The sequence below is a fragment of the Cyprinus carpio genome, chromosome A18 (genome assembly GCF_018340385.1).
Source record: "Cyprinus carpio isolate SPL01 chromosome A18, ASM1834038v1, whole genome shotgun sequence".
Classification (NCBI taxonomy): domain Eukaryota; kingdom Metazoa; phylum Chordata; class Actinopteri; order Cypriniformes; family Cyprinidae; genus Cyprinus; species Cyprinus carpio.
The window spans coordinates 3374740-3400472 of record NC_056589.1 but is presented as its reverse complement, the minus strand read 5'-3'; the positions used below and the strand labels follow the sequence as shown (position 1 = coordinate 3400472).

Sequence of the window (25733 nt, the reverse complement as noted above, 5' to 3'; positions counted from 1 at the left end):
ACTTCCTCCAGTGAAAAAGTGTTCTGGTCTGAATCAGGAGAGAAATCTGCACTGCATGATTATTCTCCAGATGTTAACTGATGGACCGCAGAATTCAAGGTACAACAACCGATTTCAATGTAAAACTCGGAATAGAAAAACCATAAAAACAAATAAAATTAAATATGTTAAGATTATACACTTTTCACATGACATCCGAAGAAAATCGGACTCACTCAGTTGTGTGCAGCGAAGTGTGTAACGAGTCACATGACACCTCCTCCTCCTCCTCCTCCTCCTCCGGTGTGAGTAGTCAGTGAGAGTCACCTGTGTGTAGGATGACAGCCGAAGGAGATTAATCCCTGGAACTTTGGAACCTGGAACCATGTTCCGTACACAACGATGTTCCGTACAGATCGCTAAATAAATACTTCCAGGTCGAGCATAAACTATATGTCTGCGTCATCTTCATTTCTCCCTCTTTCACCCCCGATCAAGACAGAGACCCACCCGGGTCTTTTGGTCAAATTTACTATTTGGCTTAAATACTGAGGCTCGGGGAAAAACAGTCTAAAATAAGTACAAAACATTTACTAGTTTCCTCCCTCATGTTATTTCACAGAGCGGGGAATAGCAGTCTAAAGTATGTACTGCACTTTTCTGCGATTTAAAAAAAAATAAAAAAACAAAAAACAAACTTTGCCACTGTTTGAGTGTTGTACAGAGAGACCCATGTGCATCCATGCCTAGACTGTAGTGCTGTGGATTACTTGTGGATTATTGTGATGTTTTTATCAGCTGTTTGGACTCTCATTCTGACGGCACCCATTCACTGCAGAGCATCCATTGCTGAGACACTGATGCAATGCTACATTTCTACAAATCTGATGAAGAAACAAACTCATCCTGATCTCGGATAAACTGAGGGGTGAGCACATTTTCATTATTGGATGAACTATTAATTTAATGGTTCTTGTGTGTCACATGGCAATTTGAAAAGTGCAACCGGAAACCCAGGAGAGCGGAAGATTATCATTGTCTGGATGTTCTGTCTGAGATCTCCTTTGGTGTTTCCTTGAAGAAAGAACATAATCTGGCGTTGACTAGGAGCTGAATAAATGATGACAGAGTTTGGGCTCAGCTCAGTCTCACCTGTCTTGTTCTCGGCTGTGTTTGTGTCGGTCCTCCTGCTCAGCGCCAGGCTCGTCTGAGGCTCGTCTCGGGGCTTTCTTCTCCTCGTGGCCTCAGTATTGTGTCGCTGTGACTCTCTCTGCGACGGGTAAAAGGAGCGAGCGATAGCTTTGATCAGCGGTATCAGGAGATATTACACCAGGAGTTTCAACAACACTACACCAGAAGAAAAAAGAACAACAACAGAAAAAACCCCCTCAGAAGTGGAGCTGGGCTGTTCGCTCTGGTCGTGAGTGGAGGGGCGGAGCCTGGAACTCCCGTGGTTGCCATGGGAGACACGTCGTTCAGAGTCCCGCTGGAATGCAAAACAAGCGTTAATAGAGCATAACAGTGGGTTTCCTATAATAATACTGTACTGTTCATTTGCTCCATAGAGATGTTCATAGAGCACAGTTGTGTGTGTGTGTGTGTGTGTGTGTGTGTGTGTGTGTGTGCATATGCGTTAGATTGATGACTTTCAGAAATGTGTAGGATCTTGCTGTTGTCTTGTACCTTGTAAAATGTTTCATTTATTTTATTTTAATTTATTTTATTTTTATATTTTATTTATTTAGGTTGTGTTATTTTTTTATTTTGTTCTATATTGTTTTATTATTATTATATTTAGTTCGTTTTTAATTAAAATGATTTTGTTTTATTTTATTTTCATTACTTTTTCGTCATAGAAATAAACTGAAGGTTACATAATTCCAAAACCTACAATATATATATATATATATATATGTATAATATATATATATATATATATATATAATATATATATATGTCTCTGTAATAAATCAATTTGTAATGCAATACAATGGAGATACAATAGAGATTTTTTTATTATTTAATTTTGTTTGTTTGTTTTTAATTCATTTAATTTCATTTTTGTCTTATTTTATTTGTTTTGGTTTTATTAAATGTATTATTTTATTTTAATCAATTAATTTCTAATTTTATTTTTATTTTAGTTAATTTAATAATTTCTATTCTATTCTATTCTATTCTATTCTATTCTATTCTATTCCCTGTTTGTCCCAGTGACACTTGTTTGGCCATTGTTGAAAATCACAGAAGTTTACATAATTCCACTTCCTACAATTTACGATACAGTGGTTATTTATTGTAGCATCATTTCTTACTTTTTTGCAAGTTTGCAATGTTTTGAATCATCTTTGTGCTTGATATTTTACAATCCTTATAGAGTAATGTTTTGCATCCAGACTGCAGCACTGGAACATGATGTTGGAAATGTAAGCGATGTAAAATGCTCGTGTGAATCCAGACACTTGAGAAAGTGTTGGAGGTGAGAGCCAGGATGTGCGTTCGTCCTTGTGTGTCTTTGGCAACTGAGAAAGAGAGCAGGAGAGAAAGAGATGAATAAGGGCTTGCGGAGGAAGATGATGGGTGATGAGAGACGTCTGGGATATATCTATAACAGAGGGAAACAAAATCACATCATCAAACAATAGTAAGAGAGAAATATGAGCCTACAGGCCTTAAGGGACAACAGCGCTGAAATGCTAGACTTTCACAACATTTATCTTCATCAGGCCACCTTCAGCCAGAGAGAGAGAGAATACAGTTATATGGATTAGATAGGGATTCATAGGTGGAAAAACTCTAACCTCATTTTTGTAAATAAATAAAGTATCACGTATGTGTGTGTTTACATAAACAGCAGGGGATCTCATAAATAATTACGACGGTCTTAATAGAAGCGATCAAACGTCCTCTCTGTCCGCTCTGTTGTTTAATTGGTGTATTATGTGTTCTATTAACTGTGTGCTATGTACTAGGTACAAATAGAGTTCATCTAAATGAAGGAACTGTTGGTCTATGTACATGTGCATTAGAGGATGACTTCCAACAATGTGTGGGAACTTCCCTTTCGTTGTCTAAGTATTTAATTTAATTTTATTATTTATTTATTTATTTATTTATCTAATTTTACTCATTTTAATTTAATTTAATTAAATACATATTTAATTTTATTATTTTATGTATTTTTAATTGAATTAAATGTAAGGTTTTTCTTTTTTTTTTTTTTCCTCCATTTAATTTAATTTCATCTGTTTGTTCCAGTGGCATTTGCTTGGCTCTCATAGAAGATCATAGAAGATTACTTCATTATATCTAATAAATGTTTTTTTTTTTATTATTATTATTATTCATTTTTTTATTATTTGTTGCTATTTTATTTTGTTTTGTCTTATTTTATTTGTAATTTCATTTTTTTATTAATTTATGTATATATTAAATTATTATTTATTATTAATTCCTCAACCCAAAAATAAAACAAAAAAATATAAAAAAATACAATACAAAAAATTAGACATTAACATGCCTGTGAGGCCCAATGTAATATAATATAATGTAATGTAATATAATATAATATAATATAATATAATGTAATGTAATGTAATGTAATATAATGCTCAAAACAGTGCTCAAATCATCTCATTCTGCCCTAACTTTTCCTAACAACATGATGTTTTGCCTCGGTTCATATGAGATCGAGAAAAAGTATATCTTTAAAGTTCTGAAATTCATAAGCATCTGCATGGAGTCTGATTTAAACGTTCTCTGACCTTCGTTAATGAGCGCTGGCGAGACTGATTGGCCTCCATGAGCTCTGTGTGAAGGAGCACATCACACTTTCATCTTCTTCAGCTCGCCTGGCCCAAAAATAAAGAAATAAATAGCGGTGAATTTAATCAGCTGTCCTGTTAACCTTTAGGAGAGGTTTTTAAACATACGGAGAGTGTAATTCTGTCAGTGTCCACACTTTCTCTTCAGCAGCTTTCTCTGCTCTTCTACAAACGATAACAAATCTGGCCGCCTTCATCTGAGGCTCTTTCTTTCTCAGGGGCCGCATCAATACATGGATATATATCCTCCGTCAGCCGCCGCGCCGTCCGCTGCAGATCATCTCTGTCTGTGTGTTACCCAGGGAAATAAAGCCAGATTTCGCAGCGCTTTGCTTTCTTATTGACTTTTCTGAAACATGGCATGTTTGAGCTGATACTTACATGCACAGCCCTCAAAGACATTAATAAACTACCAGCTGTAGTATTGATTTCTAAACATACGCAATTACTGCGCGTCACATTTGTGTCGAGCCTACCTTCATCTTTTGGCTGCGAGGAGGATGCTGATATTTTTTTTTTAAGCACTCATTATTTTTACAGTCGCCCACCCAGAAGTTCAAGAGCTAACAGTGGAGAAATGAGAAAGACTGCTTTTAATGTGTCAGAAACTCAGAGCTGGCTGCGATCAGCTTGTTTTCAGCATTAGAGCGATGTCTTTTGTCAAGCTTTTCTTATTGGTTTTTTTTATTTTCTTATTTTATTTTTTAATTAAATTTGTATTATATTTTATTTTTTATTTAATTTAATTTATTTGTAATTCATTTTATTTTGTCTTATTGTTTGTTTTTATTTTATTATATTATTATTTTATTTGTATTTCATTCATTTTAATTATTTTTGTCTTATTATTTTTTATTTTATTTTATTTTATTTTATTTAGTTTCTTACTTTTTATTATTATTATTCATTTATTACTATTTTAAGCATTTCTATTTTATTTTATTATTCTATTTTATTTTGTCCTTTTTATTGTTTTTTATTTAATTTAATTGTAATTTATTTTATCCTTTTATTTTATTTTATTGTGTTATTTATTTATTTTATACTTATTTTGTTTAATCAATCTAATTTGCCATTAATTTTATTTTGTCTTATTGTTTGTTTTTATTTTATTCTACTATGTTTTATTTGTATTTTATTCATTTTATTTTATTTTATTTTATTTTTTGGTCTTATTCTTTCCTTATTTTATTTTGTTTTTTTATTTGATTTATTTATATTAATTTGTGTTACTATTTTCATGTTATTTCTGTTTATTTATTTATTACTATTTTAATGTTTATTTGATTATTTTATTACTCATTTTATTTTGTCTTATTTTTATTTTATGTTTTGTTCAGTTTACTGTAATTCTTTATTCGTCACACACTCCTGCGACCGGCTCGTTCTCAGCATCAGACTGAAGAAAACTCACAGTTTACAGAAACGGACGGCTTGGAGGAGCAGAGCTGAATCTGCGAGGCTTTCGTGAAGGTTTCTGAACGGGCTGCTGGTACACACGGGTCTGACAGCGTCTGTGGTGTGCAGCTTTACTGTGTGGAGTGTGTTTGCTCTGGCAGCATCTCACCGCAGCTTAGCTCCTCTGTCTGTTTTCTCCTTCACGTTAACGCCTCGCGGGAGTTCAGAGGCTGTGATATCGCTCTCTGAGTCTGATCCACACTGAGCTGCTGGTGACGCTGATCTACAGTCGGCCTGTGAAGAGTGAAGAGGACAGGAGCAGACTCCTCAGGGATCCTCACAGACATGAGCTTCATGATGAGTCCGATTCTGATTCAACTCAACCATTCTGCTGCAACCGATTCCATCACTCAGAAGATAAAAACATAAATGATAATAACAAAAACAATCAGTATTTTGTCTTGCTTACTAGTAAAAATATCAAAACATCACAAAACAAGATAAATTGCACAAGATATTAAGACTTGTTTTCTTAAATTAGGTTAATTGATCTTACCAAATCGGCTTTATAATTTATTTATTTATTTATTTATTTATTTATTTATTTTTTATATAATCTTTCTTTCAGTGTAATGTTTTTTTTTTTTTTTTTTTTTTTTTTGATATCTGTCCCACTAAATACTAAATATACTGAAAAAAAAAAAAAATACACAAAAAATATTACAAAAATACAATTTACTTTTAAAAAAGTCGCTTTTAGTCTGAATGCATAAATGTAAATTATAAATTTCATAAATTATTAAAAAAGTGAAATTCTCTGCTTAAAAAAATAAATAAATAATAATAATATTTATAGGATCCAGATTGAAAAAAATATATATTATAATAATAAAGATGATTATTTCTACATTGTAAAATAGATTATTCAAGTTTTGCTGTTTTTCATTTACTTCATTTTATTTTTTATTAAATAATTAAAAGCAACTGTCATTAATGTACCATTATTACAACAAACATCTGTTGAAAAGAGTTTGTGTCACAGACTGAAAACACTTATTGCACACCAAATAATGATGAAGCTAATGTGACATTTCAGATAATGGGTTTGCGTGTTATTCTGTCCAAATGTTTTGGATTTAAAAGCTGCTGAAAGACTGAACGCGCTGTAATTGCTGTTGATGAATAATAAAGAGGAGCTCGGATCATTTTATGCTCAGTTCTGTCAAATGTTAACCACGATGGCTTTAAATCTCGATTAAAGTACTTGTTTTATCCACAGACATTACAGTATCCGTCTAACTGTGATATCTGATTGTTATTGAAGTCTGTGATATTGATAGTGCTTGATACTGGATTAATAAATAAATAAATGTCATGATAAGCGTACAGTAGAGTATGTGCAGTGCTTGATCTCCTCCTGCATACGAGTCTGTGGTGCTGTGATGCTGTGTTTGATGAAGTCTGTCTGTCTGTCTGTGGTCTGCAGCTCAGGGTCTGGTGTTTCCTCCGCTGGCGCTGTGGCTGACCGTGGCTCTGGCCGTGTGTTTGCTGGCTCTGCTGGTGGCTCTGGCCGCCGTCTGCCGCAGGAAGATCAGAGAGAGCTGTGAGGAGATGAGAGCCGGTGAGGAACACATTACATAACCATAGTCTGCATCTCTGATCCTGATCCGCTCTTAACACACTCACTCTCGGCTGCTCTGTCGGCCTCTACATGCGGTCATATTGTTGTCTATTATTTATATTAAAACACTAAACCAGCTGCGTCCAGAAGTCAAAGTTCATGCCACTAGACACAATTCTGGCTACACAAGACTTCCTAATTACAAGAGTCAAAGTCAAACACAAGTCTTTGCACCTAAAGGCTCAGATTAAAGTGTGTGTGTGTTAACATTAATTTATTTAATTTACATATAATATACAGTACAGGTCAAAAGTTTGGAAACATTACTATTTTTAATGTTTTTGAAAGAAGTTTCTTCTGCTCATCAAGCCTGCATTTATTTGATCAAAAATACAGAAAAAAATAATATTGTGAAATATTATTACAATTTAAAATAATTGTTTTTAAATTTATTATACTTTAAATTATCATTTATTTCTGTGATGCAAAGCTGAATTTTTAGGATCATTATCACATGATCCTTTAGAAATCATTCTAATATGATGATTCATTATCAAAGTTGGAACACAGTTCTGCTGCTTAATATTTTTTCAGAACATGTGATACTTTTTTAGGATACTTTGATGAATAAAAAAAAAAAAAAAGAAGAAGCTATGTTTTTAAAATATAAATATTTTGTAATAACAATATACACTACTGGTCAGTAATTTGGGGTCAGTAATTTTTTTTTCTTTCTTTTTTTAAATAAAATCAATACTTTTATTCAGCAAGGATGTGTTAAATTGATAAAAAGTGATAGTAAAGAAAATATATTATTAGAATATATATTATTAGAATTTTTTTTTTTATTTTGAATAAATGCAGTTCTTTTTAACCTTTTATTCATCAAATATATTAGACAGCAGAACTGTTTCCAACACTCATAATAAATCAGAATAGTTAGAATGATTTCTAAATGATCATGTGATAGACTGGATGTTACATGTGACACTGAAAGGCTGGAGTAATGATGCTGAAAATTCAGCTTTGCATCACAGGAATAAATTATTTTTTTTAAAGTATATTCAAATAGAAAACTATTATTTTAAATTGTAATAATATTTCACAATATTACTGTTTTTTCTGTATTTTTAATCAAATAAATGCAGGCTTGATGAGCAGAAGAAACTTCTTTCAAAAACATTAAAAATAGTAATGTTTCCAAACTTTTGGTCTGTACTGTATAATATTATTATTTAATTCATATATAATTATTTATAATTTAGTTTCATTTATAGTATTATTTTTAAAACTAATTTAAATATGTAATTAAAAATAATAAATAAATCATATTATAAAATAATATTACAATATTAGTAATAAATAATGAACTATAAAAATAATACATTAATATATAATAGTAAATGAAAAAAAAAGTGAAATACAATTTTAAAAATGAATCAAAGCCATAATGTCAGCTTAATAGAAAGTCAATATTTTCCAGAAGTATTTATTTACATATTTATGTATTTGTTTGTTTATTTATTTAATTTTTTATTTATCATTAGACTTTGCTCCTAGAGGCTCAGATTAATGTGTACTCCCCCCATATATATATATATTAACATTAATTTACTTATTTTACATAAAACATATCATATTATTTAATTTATATATAAATGAATATTACAATATTAATAATAAATAATGAAACTTAAAAATAATAAATATATTAATAGATAATAGTAAATGAAAAATAAATTGAAAAATTCTAAATTTAATTAAAAATAGAATAAATAAATGTATGCATACACTCACACACACACACACACACACACACACACACACACACACACATATATATATATATATATATATATATAAAATTGAAACAAATAAATATAATTTTAAATAAATTATTTTAAAAAATTAAATGAAATGATGAGATTACTCAGAAATGATTTTATTATATTAAACAGCCATAGTTTGTTTCTTTTTAGCTGTATGCATCCAACAGTGCTATAATGCTGAGTATAAAAAAGACATAATATCTACTTAATAGAAAGTAAATATTTTCCGGAAGTATTTATTTATTTATTTTGCACATAAAAGTGTACATATGTGCTTTGATTTTAGGAGGGAATAATCATGTCTGGAGGTTTGAGTGATAATGAGCAAACGCTCTCGCTGCACACAGTTTGTAGTGTTTCTGCGTGGCTCTGAGCTGAATGCTAAAGCGTAAACCCCACTCTCCTCCAGTGCCGCTGAAGTTCATTAGCGCCGCCGGATAATTAGTCGCGCTGTGTAACTAGGGAGCGCAGAACTTGGAGGTTGAAATGACGGGAAGAAAGACTGATGTGTGGAGGAGAAGCGCTGGCTCCAGCGGTCGTGTGAAGAGAAGAGCACTGCTGTAATGAGATCTGTGTGTGGAGCAGGAGGCATTTAAAAAAAGGTCATTGCAGCGCTGCACGGGACCCCTGGGCTTTTAAAATACATCTGCATCTGCAAGACAGAGGGTGAGAGAAAGAGTGAATATCTGGCCGGAGAACCAGCAGCTCTTTCTCCAGGAACCCGTGCAGGAATTCAGGAGTAAGATCAGTCTCCAGGCTTCTGAGCTGAAGTTTGCCACTGTAATTAGACTGTTATTAGACTGTAATTAGACTGTAATTAGACTGTAATTAGACTTCTTCATGTCTGGATCTTACTTGAGAACATGTGATCAGCTTTCAGTCAACAGCCTTTTCAGATCCGCGTGGCTAAAACTGCAGAAACAGCTCAGCTTAATATATGTTTTATTGCTTGGTTTATTAGAACATTTATTAAGGAATTAATTGCATGTAAATAATAAACAGATAAATATAAATATTTATATATAATTATTTAAAATAGATAAAATTAGATAAAAAAGAATAAACAAATATAAATATGTATGTGTAGTTATATAAATAAATTAAATTATATTATTTATTTAAATAATTAAATTTAATAGTTTAATATGCATTATATTATGTTCTTGTAAACAAAGAACAAATATAAATATTTGTGTGTAATTATATAAATAGATAAAATAAAATAATTTATTTAAAATAAATAATTACACTTAATAGTTTAAATAATATTTGTTATAATAAAATACTTTTTAATAAACCTATGTTTGTATGTACATATATTTCATTTAAATAACAAATAAATAATACACATAAATAAAAAAAAAAAAAAATTTACAAATACAATTTACTTGTTACGTATATAACTATATATATATATATTTTTTTTCAGCTAGTCTCATTTTTATTTTGTTTAAATTGTAAATACGAAAATAACTAAAACTAAATAAACTAAAAACTATATAGACATATTTTTAAAAACAAAAACTAATAAAAAATGCACAAAAAAATTGCTGAAAATTGAACTAAAATTAAAATTAAAACAGAAAAGAAAATATAATCTACTTTTTTTAAAATAGCAAAAATTACAGTAGTATATCAATGATACTAAAATATCATACATTATAAAATACTTTTTTTTCAATAACCTTGGTCAGAAATGGCTTTCCATTAATTCTGCTCCTCTTCAATGTTTCCATTTATTCATCTCACAAACTTACAGCAGACACAGAATATTTTCATGACATCAAAGTGAAACCTCAATTTGGGTTTGAGAACCATATTTTCTAAAAGGTGTGAATCTCAAATCATCCTCGTTCAGCAGTTTACAGCTCAAAAATGATCTGTGTGTATATATACTGTATATAAATAAGAGTTAAATTGAAAATACTTACTTTCTATTAAATTTACATTATATCATTGTTATACTCACCCCTATAGTACTGTTAGATACTGTACATACAGCGAAAGAGAAACCATGGATGTTAATATATAATAAAATAAATTCTTTATATTTATTTTATTTTATTTATTATTTTAAATACATTTTAAATATTAATTTATTTTACTGAAATTTCTTTTAAAAATCAGACATAGCCAGGGTTATTATAAAATTATAAAAAATAATAATAAACCAAATAGACATACAACAAAAAACTAATACTAAATATTAATAAAAACTATATAAAAATGTCATACTAAAATAACACTTGGTGTAGCATGTTGCATTGCACACTTGCCATTTTCCATAACCTTAATTTAAAAAGTATGTTGATCTTGTCATAATTGTCTTTTTATTGCTACGTGATCTATTTACCAACACTGAACTAGTTTTGCACTGGTTGGCTGTGTGAAGAGAAAAAGGTGGGGATGCCATGCTAAAAAACAAACCCAGATTAAAGCAGCCTACAGTAGAGAGAGAGACCGCAGCTCCTTTAATTGTGAAGTGTGTGATTTCACATCTAGTGTGTTTTAGAGCAGACTACATCTCTTTGGAAAGCTTGCTCGACGAGTCTTGATCTCTCCTCCTGCAGGCCACAAAGGTCGAATGCTGGCGAAACGAGACGTTTGCAGATCTTCCTGAACTGTGTCTGTGAATGCTCGATCCCTCTCATCCGTTTTCTCTTTACAGAGGAAGAAGCCAAAGAACTCGAGGAAGCCAAAGAATTAGAAGAAGCCAAATCAGGTCAGTGACTTCTGTAGAAATGTACACACAAGTTACGAAATCTGAAGATGTCTCTTCTTCTCACCCAGGCTGCATTTATTTAATCAAAAATACTGTAAAAAAATTATGAAATATCTGGCTCAACAGTCAAAAAAAGAGTCATGGTTGAGTCTCTTAAAGTGGCGTTGTAGCAATTATGAAATTTAACGCAGGAACTGGGTGAAATGTGACGGTAAATGCAAAACAAATGTGAAGAGCATAATAATAGGACTAAATAGATTTGATCTCTTTCAGCTGAGATCCATCTTTAGTGGTCTCTCTCTCTCTCTCTCTCTCTTCAGGTGAAGGCCTCGCTCCCCTGTGGCTTTAATGCCATTAAAGATTCATTTGACTCCTTTAGTCTGATTGAATTGTTCAGCCTGGCCCAGAGCAAAAGATTTAATACTTTAATAATCAAACAAGCAAACAGGTTAAGAGACACAGAGAAAAAAAAGACAGAAAGCATAGACTCCGAGACACCTATATATGTGTGTGTGTGTGTGTGTGTCAGTGACTTGCATTGACATGACGTGACAGGCTGGGATTCCCTCATGCCACTTTCTCATTGCACTCTTAACGAGTCATTATAGCTCTCCGCTGATGCGTGGGGGTGAATGTTTTCAGGTGTTTTACCTCCAGATCTGATGTTTGGCACACACACATTCAATGAGGGTCGAGCAAACATGCTGTGTGTTGCAGATGCATGGTCCTAAAAATGATTTTTTTCCCCCATATGCTTAATGCAACAGATGATATCATTTAATTGCAAAATATAATAGGAAGTATACAAACATTTGGCATTTTATAAACGTCGTTACCAAAGTAAAACCCAGTACAAAGAGAGAGAGAAAGATCAGAACCATTATAGTTAATCAAAACAAAACAAACAAATTAATAAATAAATAAGAATACAAAAAACATATTAATAATTTATTTAGTTGCAGATTTGTCTGTTTGTTGTTGCATCAGAAATGCTTTTTACTGACATTTTGCAGCTGCTTAAATCCTCTCTAGCAGCTTTCACAGCATTTCTAAAACTTTCATTTAGTCTGTATTTTCTGCTGCTGCAGTGTTACGGACCTGCAACCGAAAGGCAGCGTTGTGTGAATCGTTTTGTACTTGCTCATAGCCTCGCTCAAGGCTGAATCTGAAAGATGGATGCTTTTATCACAGCGCTGTTAAAGATTAAAACCGACGGGCTAAGCGTGCTATTCTTGCCTTTTAGAGCCGATGGGTAAAGATCATTTAATCCCATTTATTGGCTGTTTCAGTTTGCGGTGAGAAATAGTCATTAAATTCAACAGATCAAAGACCAGATTTACAACTACTAAAACATAAACTAAACTGAAAAAAAAAAAAAAAAAAAAAAATGTGACCCTGGAGCACAAAACCAGTCATAAGTGTAATTTTTTTTCAAAATTGAGATTTATACATCACATGTAAACTGAATAAATAATCTCTCCATTGATGTGTGGTTTGTTAGGAGGACAATATTTGTCTGAGATACAACTATTTGAAAATCTGGAATCTGAGGGAGCAAACAAATCTAATATTGAGAAAAATCATCTTTAAAGTTGTTCAAAATGAAGTTCTTAGCAATGCATATTAATAATCAATAATTAAGTTTTGATATATTTACAGTAGGACATTTACTAAATATCTTAATGGAACATGATCTTTACTTAATATCCTAATGATTTTTGGCATAAAAGAAAAATCTATAATTTTGACCCATACAATGTATTTTTGGCTATTGCTCCAGGGACACAAATATGGACATATTTATATTAAAAAAAAAAATTAAAAAAAATGACAAAAACATAATGATAAAAAAAAAAATAAAAAAATAAAAAAACAATCAAAAAAAAATAATAAAAAAAAATAAAAAAAAAAACAGATGAAAAAAAAAAAACTAAAATGAAAATAGAAACTTATGGGCATTTAAAAAAAAATAACAAAAACTCACAACAAACGTTAAGAATTACAATAAAAAAAAAATTAAAATGAAAGCAAAGTTAAATTTAATTCAAAATATTAACAAAAGCTATTATAATACATCAATGATGCTAAAATAGCGGTTCTAAGCATTCAGATTTGTGACTTTTGCATGACCAATGTTTATGAAGACAAAAAGCTGTATCTAAGAATTAAAATATAACAGTTATAATACACTTTAATATCTACTTATTCATTGTTAATATTTGAAATACTATAATGTACAGTAATAAAACATGACAAAACGTAAAATATGGTGAAGATCATGTTTTAATATATTATACTTATATTAAAGGTATAACCAGGAATACATTAGTATTGCAGTGTTTGTGGTAATTTATGAGCAAACAGCTGATATTATTATGAATGCATCCATCATTAACACCGTTACACGCTGCATTATACATGCAGACCATGCAGAGTGTTTTACGAAACTTCAGTTGTGTGAAAAATTAAATAAATCTGATCAGTCACACACACACACACACACACACACACACACACACACACACACACACACACACACACACACACACACACACACACACCTCATAACAGCCTCACATTACAGTTATTTCAGCTCCTGTTCCTCCCTCGTACAAACATATGAGGAGAACATTCAGAAGCGCAGTCACCTCGTATCCTAATACATATAATCATATCTACAGATGAGTGAATGTAGATCATCTCTTAAATCATGACCCGGTGCATGTAGCGGTGTGTGTACAAGATACTTAAAAGATGGATTTATCATGACTTTGTGCAGTTTTCATAGATGTGAACAAAGCAGTAACCCTGAGTAATTAAATCTTTGCACGTAACCCTGGTAACCATATGTAAATCTATTATATGCACACAAATTACATTTCCATAAATGACATATATTGTCATATGAAGTAAAAACATATATGAAACCTGTGTGTAATACATTTTTTGGACATATGTGTCATGTTCATGCATATCCATCCTAAAATATTTAAAAGTAAATATAAAAGACGTATAAAAAAAAATACAAAAACATATACAAACATACAGGTTTTTGTATATATGTCATATAAGGTTTGCATATATAAATAAAATTATTAATATTTAAATAATAAAAATATTGTTGCTACATACATTTTTTTTTTTTTTTTAATCTTGTGAAATGTACTTTTCCAAGCCAGGGTTATTATTGATATTAAATTATTATATATTAATTTAATTTTTGTTTAGTTTAAGATGAATTACTGAAAGTCAATAAAATAAATAAATAAAATAATGAAAGTCAATAAAATAAAACTATGAAGAAATAAAAACTATATAGAAAATAACGTAATAACGTGATCAAAACACACATCGAAATAATAATAAAACTTTATACTTAACACACATTCTTCTCTCCTGCTGTCATTTTTATTCATTTCTTTTTTTCTCCAGTGACGTCGTCGTTATAGATTTTTTTCCTGCCAATCATGCCGTGTCTGTCTGGCATGGGATTGCAGCCCTTGGCAACTGAGCTGAGCTGAACCGAGCGCCTCAGGGATCTCCATTCATCCGGCTCTGTGTGCCCGTGTGTTTGTGTTTACATGTATTGTGTTGTGTTGCTCGCTCACAGTTAAATGTCACATTCTGTGGCACCTCTACAAGCGGCAGCTGAAAGCACAGGTCTTGTGTTTGAGTGCTGGGCAGGTTGTAATGAAGCTGGGTGTGTAGACTGCAGTTTGCTCTCCAGGGAGCATGAGCCTGAGATGGTTGTTACTAGCTCAGACCAGCTCAATACTGCTTTTTTACTTGCCTTGAGTTGTTTACCTCTTCTTTTTTCCACGTCCTTAAAGAAAACACTCTTCTTCTCTTTTTGTTTCAGCTGCAACACCTCTAAAGAGCTAAAGTTGGAGACCACAGGTAAGACTCGTTCAGCTCTGGCCAAGATATTCTGCTGTTTCACTGGTATATCTACGACTGTTTTTATTTTTTTGTATTTTCAACAAATTGTCTTATTTTTATTTATTTATTTTTGAAAATGTGTTATTTCTTTCTGCACCTTCTCTTTATTTGAAAAAGTGTTGAGCAAAATTCAGAGTTTATCAAAAAGTTTGCAGGTTTTAACATTAGAACATTCTGGGAAATTATAAATCTTCACAACGTGGTCCATTTATTTTATTATTAATGTAGTATTGTAGTATATATATATACATACATATATATGTATACGTATATATACACACACACACACACACACACACACACACACAAACATATATATAATTTGTATGATATACTTATTTATTATACAATTGTGCAAATATATAATTAAATCAATGCATTTAAAATGTAAAATATTTATGAATAAATTTACAAACACACATATGTATGTACAGTATAATACAAATTTCTATAGGTTTGATATTTCAGAGATTATAGAAATGCCCCATATGTTGTGTGGGTAATTCATTCTGATAAATGAAAGTAATTCCTACAAATTCTTACAGTATTGTTTTAATTCAGCTTAAATTCACAATTCTGCATCCTGCTGCCTCAATTGAAATTTAGGAATTGGATCTGTGATTAAAAGCCATTATAAGTTCAATTCTGAATGGCACACAATCCCGTCTGTGACAAGTGTTTTCCAGCAGCATGCTCTGCGGCTTTCTCCATTTTAATAAAGCGTCATTACCTTTATTCTGTGAAGGACGTTCCGAAGTCTCCGAAGTCTTGACATTCTGCTACGAATAATATCCACTAGGTCAATGGTTGCCATGACGAATTAATTTCAGTGTCAAGTCATTAAAGTGGCCTGGTGGACTCTCCTCTGCCCTACCATGCTAAGCCTGATTACTGCTAATCAGCAGCATTTTGAATCATTAAAAAGTCAGACACAGGTGCAAACGTATAGAGAAGAGGTTGCAGGGAAAAAATCTATTTGAAAAAGCGGGGGAGTTAGAGAGAACAGGGAAAAACAGCCTGTTGCTAAGACAAGGAAATTAAACGCCATAGTTTGCTTTCCCAGACATGTAGGAGGCAGACTGACACTCTGACATCAACAAGTCACACTATTTTTAACTGCCACTCTCATGTCTTAATTACAATGTAAAGAATAAGCGAATCCATCTCTTGTGAGAAATTGGCATAGTGTTTTAAATGTCTAGAGATGTTAGTTTGTGTTCTGACAAAAACACAAACATTGTTTAGATCACAGCAAAATAAGTAGATCATGTCCATCATTTTTAAAGTAACCAGGTTTGCTGAGATTTGGAATTTTGCATTAATATTATCATCACGGCTAGATGGTGGTTTTCTGAACTCAACACAACAGTTTGTTTTGTTGTTCACTGTGCTGAAGAGGAAGACTGACCCAGTGCCCCTGGTGATGTCCATTGTGCCCAAGGCAACCTGCACTGCTTTGTTTCAAGATCCATGTTTGTTTACACTGGGCTATTTTTGGAAATTGCATCATGAACCCTTGTAAAAGGCCTGAGGGCTTCTCTAGTTTCATAACATCATCCTTCTCTGCTGTTCTTCTGAGAACTGTGGGTCAGATTCATAGAAATTAGACATTCTTGACCTGCAAGAGCTGTTTGGTTGGTAAGGAGTCTTTGTTATGCATCATATAAGAAGGACATCATATGAGTCTTTATTCATGCAGGGGGAAAGGTGTAGAAGAATGAGGGAATAGTCTTTTTTTTTCTGGTGAGGATTTACAGTGGTGTCTGTGCTGTTGGTAATAAATGTGAGTAAATTTTTCTAAGTCATGTTTGCTTGCAGAATTCACATGTGTTTGATATGATAAAGACTGATTTAGTTCTTGGTTTGACGTGACAACTGAAACTAAGATTTTTAAAAACAGGAGAGGTCCAAGTATCGAGCCCTGGGGGTCTCCACATCATAGAGGTCAATTTATAATCATAATTGCCTGTTTATATGTAATAACCACTAAATATAACCTAAATCAGCTGAGGACCATTTCAGAGAGTCCTATTCAGTTTTCTGTCTGTCCTGGTGCGTTTTGTCATTGATGATGTCAAAAGCAGCATCTAAAAAAAATACAACACTGATATTATCTTTGAATGAGTATTTAGGAAGGACATATGACTCTTTATTCAGGAGAAAAGATGAAGATGAAGTGATGAACAGGACCTTGTTGACGAGGAGTTGTAGTACAGTTGGCCCTGCTGGTAATAAATGTGTGAATGAGCTTTTCTAAATCTTGTTTCCACACATAAACAATCTGTCCATCATAATATTATAAATGCAGGTGAAAATTATATGTAATAACCCCTAAATCAGCTGAGGATCATCTCAGAGAGTCCTGTCCAGTTTAACAGTCTGTCTAGTTGCATACTATGGTTGTCGGTGTCAAAAGCAGCATGAAGATCAAATAAAAACCAGCACTGATAGTTTCTTGAATCAATTTAGGCAAATGCCATTTTGTCTTACGAGTGCCGTCACTGGGCTGTGATCTGAACAAAAATCAGATGGGAAATTGTCCAGGTAGCCATTTGAGTTTAGGAATTTGTTGTGCTGATTGAAAACAACATTCTGAATGATCTTGCCTATAAAGGGGAGATTTGAATAGGTCTGTAGTTTTTTAGTACGGCGTTATCCAGATGGCTCTTTTTTAGGAGCAACTAAAAATTGCAGTATTCAAGACAAAGGAATGAAGCCTGAAAGGAGCCATTTACTATTTTTACTGGTCAGTTACTGGACAGTTAAACACATTTTCAGAAAAGGATGTGGGCAGCAAGACAGCAGGACAACAGTTTAAAAATCAGGCAGTGTTTTGTAAGCAATTGCCTCAAAACCAGACAAATTGTCTAAATGATTATGTTGTTGTTGTTGTTGCTGTGGGGGCCATATAACCCCAGTGCTACATGAGGACATGCTGATCTCTATTCTAATATAAATGATTTGGTAAGTGAAAAACAATGCTAACTCATTGCAAATGCTGTCAGAGAGCAGATTACAGGCAACCTTAGTTTAGAGGGTAAGTTAACCTGTCAACAGTAGCAAATAAAGTGCAGCTATTGCAAATATTTCTGTTAATAATGTTCAGTAAGAGTTAAAAAGGTCTTTCTAGCAGTGCATAGTTTCATAAGCATGAAGACTGTCTTTGTCTCATCATTTTAATTTGCTTTTCATGTTTTGCACTTCTGTTGTATTTCTCAGAGATGCTTTATACTTTCCTAACATTACTGGGGTGTCATAGCTGGAAATTTAAATCAAATTAAAGTATTGCTTATTATATCCTCTACAGTACATAGACGGATTCTGTATATATACAGTATATACTAGACTAGATATATACTGTACATAGATAGAAACAATAGTAGATATACTTAGAATTTTTGGCTGCTTGTTCAGTTTGGTCAATTAAGATTAGTTATCGCAGTTGTGTGAAATCAGTTTTAAATGAGGTTTACTTATTCCATTTGCATTAGGAGTGCATGACTCATTTTCATACTCGTATTTATATAAATAATTATAAATTTCATTTTAAGATGTATGGAAATGTCTGACTTGTTTGACATTGATTTTAAGTGTTTTAATCTAACATCATCCAACCATGGAGTTTATTTAATTTATTAAACCAATTTTTCTCTAATTTGCTCCACCAAATTAAAATATGTCAGAATTACACAAATTTAATTTGCACAAAAAAAAAAAAAAAAAATGTATATATATATATATATATATATATATATATATATATATATATATATATATATATATATATATATATATATATATATATATATATATATATATATATTATATATGTATATTTACTTTTCTTTTTCTTTTTTTTTTTTTGGAAAACCTTAATGTAACTGGGTGGAAAAGGTTTAAAGTTTTAGTTTTCTTTGAACATTTTTAAATAGTTTGCTTGTATTCACATTTAGCTTTTTTTTTAAAGCAGAAACAGATATAATTTATAAGAGATAAAATGTCAGAGAGATTAGATTAGAGCAATTATAATAATTTGCACTGATGAATTGTGCACAATAAAAGCAGGGATGTGCATTGGAAAGTAGAACGCATTCATTTTGATTTAATGTTGACTTTAAAACTGCTGACTTTACTGTATCTGTGTTTGGCCCCCAAGCAGTCTCAGACTGACGTCTAATCGGGAGCAGATTAGATACATGTGCTGTACGCCTAGAGTCGGCCCTAGTCCTTCTATCACTTATCAAAACAGAAATAGAGGAAGCCACAGGCACATTGGGTTCCCGCTTGTTCTGCGAACATTTGTGAATATCAGTGCTATTGTACCGGGGACCTGACACACATGGCTGAGAGCTGTTATCAGTTATCAGTCGAGCAGCGAGCGCATCAGCTCTCCAGTTTTTGGATGACCCCGTGAGAACGCCCTCTACAGACTGTAGATCGAAAGCTTCTGTGATGCTTTGCAGGTGCATCATGTCCACATTTCTTTTTTTAAAATTGCTGCATTTTTTTGCACAATAGCGTCATGACTGCGACTCATTAAAGGCTGAGCTCTTTTTAGTCATTTTAACTGCGAGATCCTCCATAGACACTATCTCTAGTTGTCTCAACTAACTCCTCGAGTTTACCAATAACTGTATTTCACAGTGACATTACTAATGTACTGTTGTCAAAACTGTTTTACATGTGCTTTTCTGAATTCCCACCATTGTTGCATAGTCTGAAAGGGTTGCATAGTCTGATTTTGTGATTTTAAAATCTCCCAAAAGAATTTTAAATGTTGAAATATTGAGCATTGAAATCCCATCATGTATTTAAGTCTTTAACATAAATATTGCATTCTACCATATTATGATCTGAAAAGCAATTTCTAACGGGGCTCATTGAGATTTATGTCTAAGTTTTGTTAAAAATCACCTCTAAGGAATATTCCTCACATCAGCCATTCCACATGAGTGTAAGGGCGTCTAAAACATCTGTAAAACTGCTGAAGTAGAAACTTCTAAAAAAAATGTAATTTTCAAAATGTGCTGTTTTATAACTTCTTCAACATCACAAGAACATTATAAGATGCCAACTCCTACATTAAGTGTCGTGTTACAGCTTTACAAACAGATTTTGTCTCATTCTCTCATTCAAGTCAACAGTATTTCTTCTTTGTAATCTCAGTCATTCTCTGGATGTCTTTTACCCTATTTAAATTCAGAGATGCAATCTTCACTCATACTGCAGAATAAAAATGAATGCAGCCCCCAAAGAAAATGCAATATTGCCATATTTTTGTGTTTTTTTTTTTCTTCTGTACCCTTCAGTCTGAGGACTCCCTATCAGAAACACACACTGCCTCCTTTGAAGCTGGCGAGACCAGGGGCACTTTTGTAACATTTTTATATAAATATATTTAATTTCATAACTCACATACTATGACAAAACCATGCATGTGTGCCAACAGTAACTGAAAAACTAATATACTTACAGTCAGAATGACAGACAAATAGAATGATAGATGGGTAGACGGACAGATAGAATGATGGACAGATGGAGGGACGGACAGATGAACAGATAGAATGATAGACAGCTGAACTGACGAAAAGACATAGAATGACAGACAGATGGGTGGATCAACAGATAAAATGATAGATGGATAGGATGGATGGACAGATAGAATGGTAGACAGATGGATGGGTGGACAGACAGACAGAATGATAGACGGATGAATGGCCAGACAGACGGAGAGACAAATAGACAGATGGGTGGGTGGATGGACGGACAGACAGATAGAACAATAGATGGATGGATGGACAGACAGAATGACTGACAGACAGATGGGTGGATGGACAGATAAAATGATAGTTGGATACAAGGATGGACGGACAGATAGAAAGGTTGACAGATAGATAGACAGACGGACAGATAGAATGATAGAGTGATGAATGGAAGGACGGATGGATGGACAGATGAACAGATAGACAGACGGGCAGACAGATGGACAGATAGAATGACAGACAGCCGGATGGATGGATGGATGGATAGACAGACAGATAGATAGAACGATAGATGGATGGATGGACAGAATGACTGACAGATAGACGGGTGGACGGATGGACAGATAAAATGATAGATGGATGAAAGGGTGGACAGAAGGACAGATAGTATTATAGACAGATGGACGGATGGACAGACAGAATGACAGACAGATGGACAGATAGAATTATAGACCGATGGACGGATGGACAGATAGAATGACAGACAGATGGACAGATAGAATGATAGACAGATGGAAGGGCGGATGGATGGACAGATAGAATGACAGACAGATGGACAGATAAAATGATAGACAGATGGAGGGGCGGACAGATGGACAGATAGAATGACATATAGATGGACAGATAGAATGATAGACAGATGGACGGGCAGATGGATGGACAGATAGAATGACAGACAGATGGACAGATAAAATGATAGACAGATGGAGGGGCGGACAGATGGACAGATAGAATGACATATAGATGGACAGATAGTATTATAGACAGATGGACGGATGGACAGACAGAATGACAGACAGATGGACAGATAGAATTATAGACCGATGGACGGATGGACAGATAGAATGACAGACAGATGGACAGATAGAATGATAGATAGATGGACGGGCGGATGGTTGGACATATAGAATGACAGACAGATGGACAGATAAAATGATAGACAGATGGAGGGGTGGACAGATGGACAGATAGAATGACATATAGATGGACAGATAGAATGATAGACAGATGGACGGGCGGATGGATGGACAGATAGAATGATAAACAGATGGAGGGGCGGACAGATGGACAGATAGAATGATAGACGGATGGACGGGTGGACAGATAGAATGACAGACAGATGGACAGATAGAATGATAGACAGATGGATGGATGGACAGATGAACAGATAGACAGACGGGCAGACAGATGGACAGATAGAATGACAGACAGCCGGATGGATGGATGGATGGATGGATGGATGGACAGACAGATAGATAGAACGATAGATGGATGGATGGATGGATGGATGGATGGACAGAATGACTGACAGATAGACGGGTGGACGGATGGACAGATAAAATGATAGATGGATGAAAGGGTGGACAGAAGGACAGATAGTATTATAGACAGATGGACGGATGGACAGACAGAATGACAGACAGATGGACAGATAGAATTATAGACCGATGGACGGATGGACAGATAGAATGACAGACAGATGGACAGATAGAATGATAGACAGATGGAAGGGCGGATGGATGGACAGATAGAATGACAGACAGATGGACAGATAAAATGATAGACAGATGGAGGGGCGGACAGATGGACAGATAGAATGATAGACAGATGGACGGGCAGATGGATGGACAGATAGAATGACAGACAGATGGACAGATAAAATGATAGACAGATGGAGGGGCGGACAGATGGACAGATAGAATGACATATAGATGGACAGATAGTATTATAGACAGATGGACGGATGGACAGACAGAATGACAGACAGATGGACAGATAGAATTATAGACCGATGGACGGATGGACAGATAGAATGACAGACAGATGGACAGATAGAATGATAGACAGATGGACGGGCGGATGGATGGACATATAGAATGACAGACAGATGGACAGATAAAATGATAGACAGATGGAGGGGTGGACAGATGGACAGATAGAATGACATATAGATGGACAGATAGAATGATAGACATATGGACGGGCGGATGGATGGACAGATAGAATGATAAACAGATGGAGGGGCGGACAGATGGACAGATAGAATGATAGACGGATGGACGGGTGGACAGATAGAATGACAGACAGATGGACAGATAGAATGATAGACAGATGGATGGATGGACAGATAGAATGACAGACAGATGGACAGATAGAATGATAGACAGATGGACGGATGGACAGATAGAATGACAGACAGATGGACAGATAGAATGATAGACAGATGGACGGGCGGATGGATGGACAGATAGAATGACAGACAGATGGACAGATAAAAATGATAGACAGATGGAGGGGTGGACAGATGGACAGATAGAATGACATATAGATGGACAGATAGAATGATAGACAGATGGACGGGCGGATGGATGGACAGATAGAATGATAAACAGATGGACGGGCAGATGGATGGACAGATAGAATGACTGACAGATGGACAAATAAAATGATAGATGGAGGGGCGGACAGATGGACAGATAGAATGACATATAGATGGATAGATAGTATTATAGACAGATGGACGGATGGACAGACAGAATGACAGACAGATGGACAGATAGAATTATAGACCGATGGACGGATGGACAGATAGAATGACAGACAGATGGACAGATAGAATGATAGACAGATGGACGGGCGGATGGATGGACAGATAGAATGACAGACAGATGGACAGATAAAATGATAGACAGATGGAGGGGTGGACAGATGGACAGATAGAATGATAGACAGATGGACGGGCGGATGGATGGACAGATAGAATGATAAACAGATGGAGGGGCGGACAGATGGACAGATAGAATGATAGACGGATGGACGGGTGGACAGACGGACAGAAAGAATTATAGGCAGATGGATGGGTGGACTGATGGACAGATAGAATGACAGACATGGACGGAGGGACAGACAGATAGAATGATAAGACAGACAGGTGGACGGACGGACAGATAGAATGATAGACAGATGGATGGATAGATAGACTTAATAATTTACAGTGAGTTCAGTTTGTCTGTCAGATTTTGCCACTGGTCAAATTACCACAATATTTAGAAAAAAGAAAATTAAGAATTTTTTATTTATTTTTTTCCCAGCTTGTGGTCTCTTTCAGCACTGACGCTGTGGTTTTGCTGCAGTTGTTCATCTGTCTCTTATGCACACATGCTGGGGTCCTGCTCCAAGCCTCAGGGTCTCACCGCTAGAGCTCAGAGCCTCCACACACACTCACATCTGGACAATCACACCGGCACAGGATTTCAGCAGCCTACAGCACCTGAGGCACAGCACATGACAACCTCTACTGCTGTTCATTCAGCAAGTACTGTTTGCGTCAAAATATTTCTACACTATAGAATCAAGCCTTGTTTTTTTTTTTTTTTTTTTTTTACAAAGTCGTGCTAGAAGGTGAGGGTGAACCTCCAAAGACGAGACCTCATGGGACCCTGATTCAGCCCAGGCAGAACACTGTAAATCATTCAGCTTATAGATTGAAGGTACTTACTGGAAGACCATGGAAAGGTCACAAAGCAAGACGAGTGGAGATCTATGGTGAAAACCTATAAAGATCAATAACTGAAAAACATTACAGTGATTTCATCCTTTAATTTAGATTCATCCAGAATCTTAGACACTGAATTAGTTTGCAAAATTAGTATCTACATAAAAATACAAGTGCATTGCTTTACTGTATATCTCCTTCAGAAATAATTTTAATATGCTGATTAGCAGCTCAAGAAACATTATTATCAATGTTGAAGACAGTTGTGCTGCTTCATATTTTTGTAGAAATCATAATGCACTACTATTCAAAAGTTTGGGGTAAGAAAAAAATACTTTTATTCATCAAGGATGCATTAAATTGATCAAAAGTGACAGTGAAGACATTTATAATGTGACAAAAGATTTCCATTTCAAATAAATGCTGTTCTTTTGAACTTTCTATTTATCTGTGAATCCTGAAAGAATATATAATGTATCACGGTTTCCACAAAAATAATCTACAAGTAACAGTTTAATTTTCTGGATGTAGTCCTACTGAATGAATGAAAGTGTGTTTGTGTGTCTGTCATGCGTGTGGTGTTTGAAATATGCATATCACAGATCGTGTGAATACTGTAAGCTGTTAATACGAGTGCCAAGAAGACGCCGCTTTATGCTTTACGCAGCGTGAAACAGGCCTACAGTAGGTAGTGTGATCGTACACTGTTCCAAACATAGCAGAGAGATCTTTATTGCCAAGCACTGAGAGACTAAGAAATACATCAAAGTCTAATATAAAAAACAACCGGCTCCCTCTAGCAGCTCAGAAAACAGATGATGATTGGAAGAAGGAAGACTGAGAGGATGAGGAGGAGAAAGAGAGCTGTAATTGCAGTCCCACACACCCAGAGCCTTTACTGAAATAGCCTTGCAATTTTCAAGACAAGTAATGCAGTGACCTAAGCATTTCCTCAAGCCCTCTCTTTTAATCTCAAGTCATCTATACTCTCGTGTTTAGTATAGTTCTTTCTAAAAATGTATGAGAGTCAGTGCAGGACTTTTTAACATAATGCAGCATGCAGAAGATCTGATTTCATAAAGTCAGTGCGTGTGATACAGTATCACAGGAGATTTTCCGCTTCTACCTCTTTGATATTCAGATATTGATATTTTCTTATTAAT

The 25733-nt window shown here is 34.1% G+C and overlaps 1 protein-coding gene and 1 long non-coding RNA gene across 4 annotated transcripts in view; one reads left to right on the top strand and one right to left on the bottom strand.

The window, feature by feature from the left end:
- The window catches only part of cd276 (CD276 molecule), a 93598-nt gene that overhangs the window by 51433 nt on the left and 16432 nt on the right, over positions 1-25733 (top strand). Inside the window, exons 5-7 of one of the 3 annotated variants that reach the window (XM_042774773.1) lie at positions 6688-6822; positions 11320-11373; positions 15233-15270. In XM_042774773.1, coding sequence (XP_042630707.1) covers positions 6688-6822; positions 11320-11373; positions 15233-15255 — 212 coding nt within the window. In that variant the 3' untranslated portion in view covers positions 15256-15270. Of the gene's footprint in view, positions 1-6687; positions 6823-8937; positions 9150-11221; positions 11374-15232; positions 15271-25733 lie in introns of those variants that run through there. The other 2 variants (XM_042774774.1, XM_042774775.1) reach the window with 2 other exon arrangements.
- On the bottom strand, positions 1342-6725 carry LOC122148547. Its single transcript, XR_006162440.1, has 4 exons — positions 6589-6725; positions 5371-5495; positions 2295-2501; positions 1342-1465 (listed from the first exon to the last, which is right to left on the bottom strand). It is a non-coding gene; the product is annotated as an uncharacterized LOC122148547 (long non-coding RNA).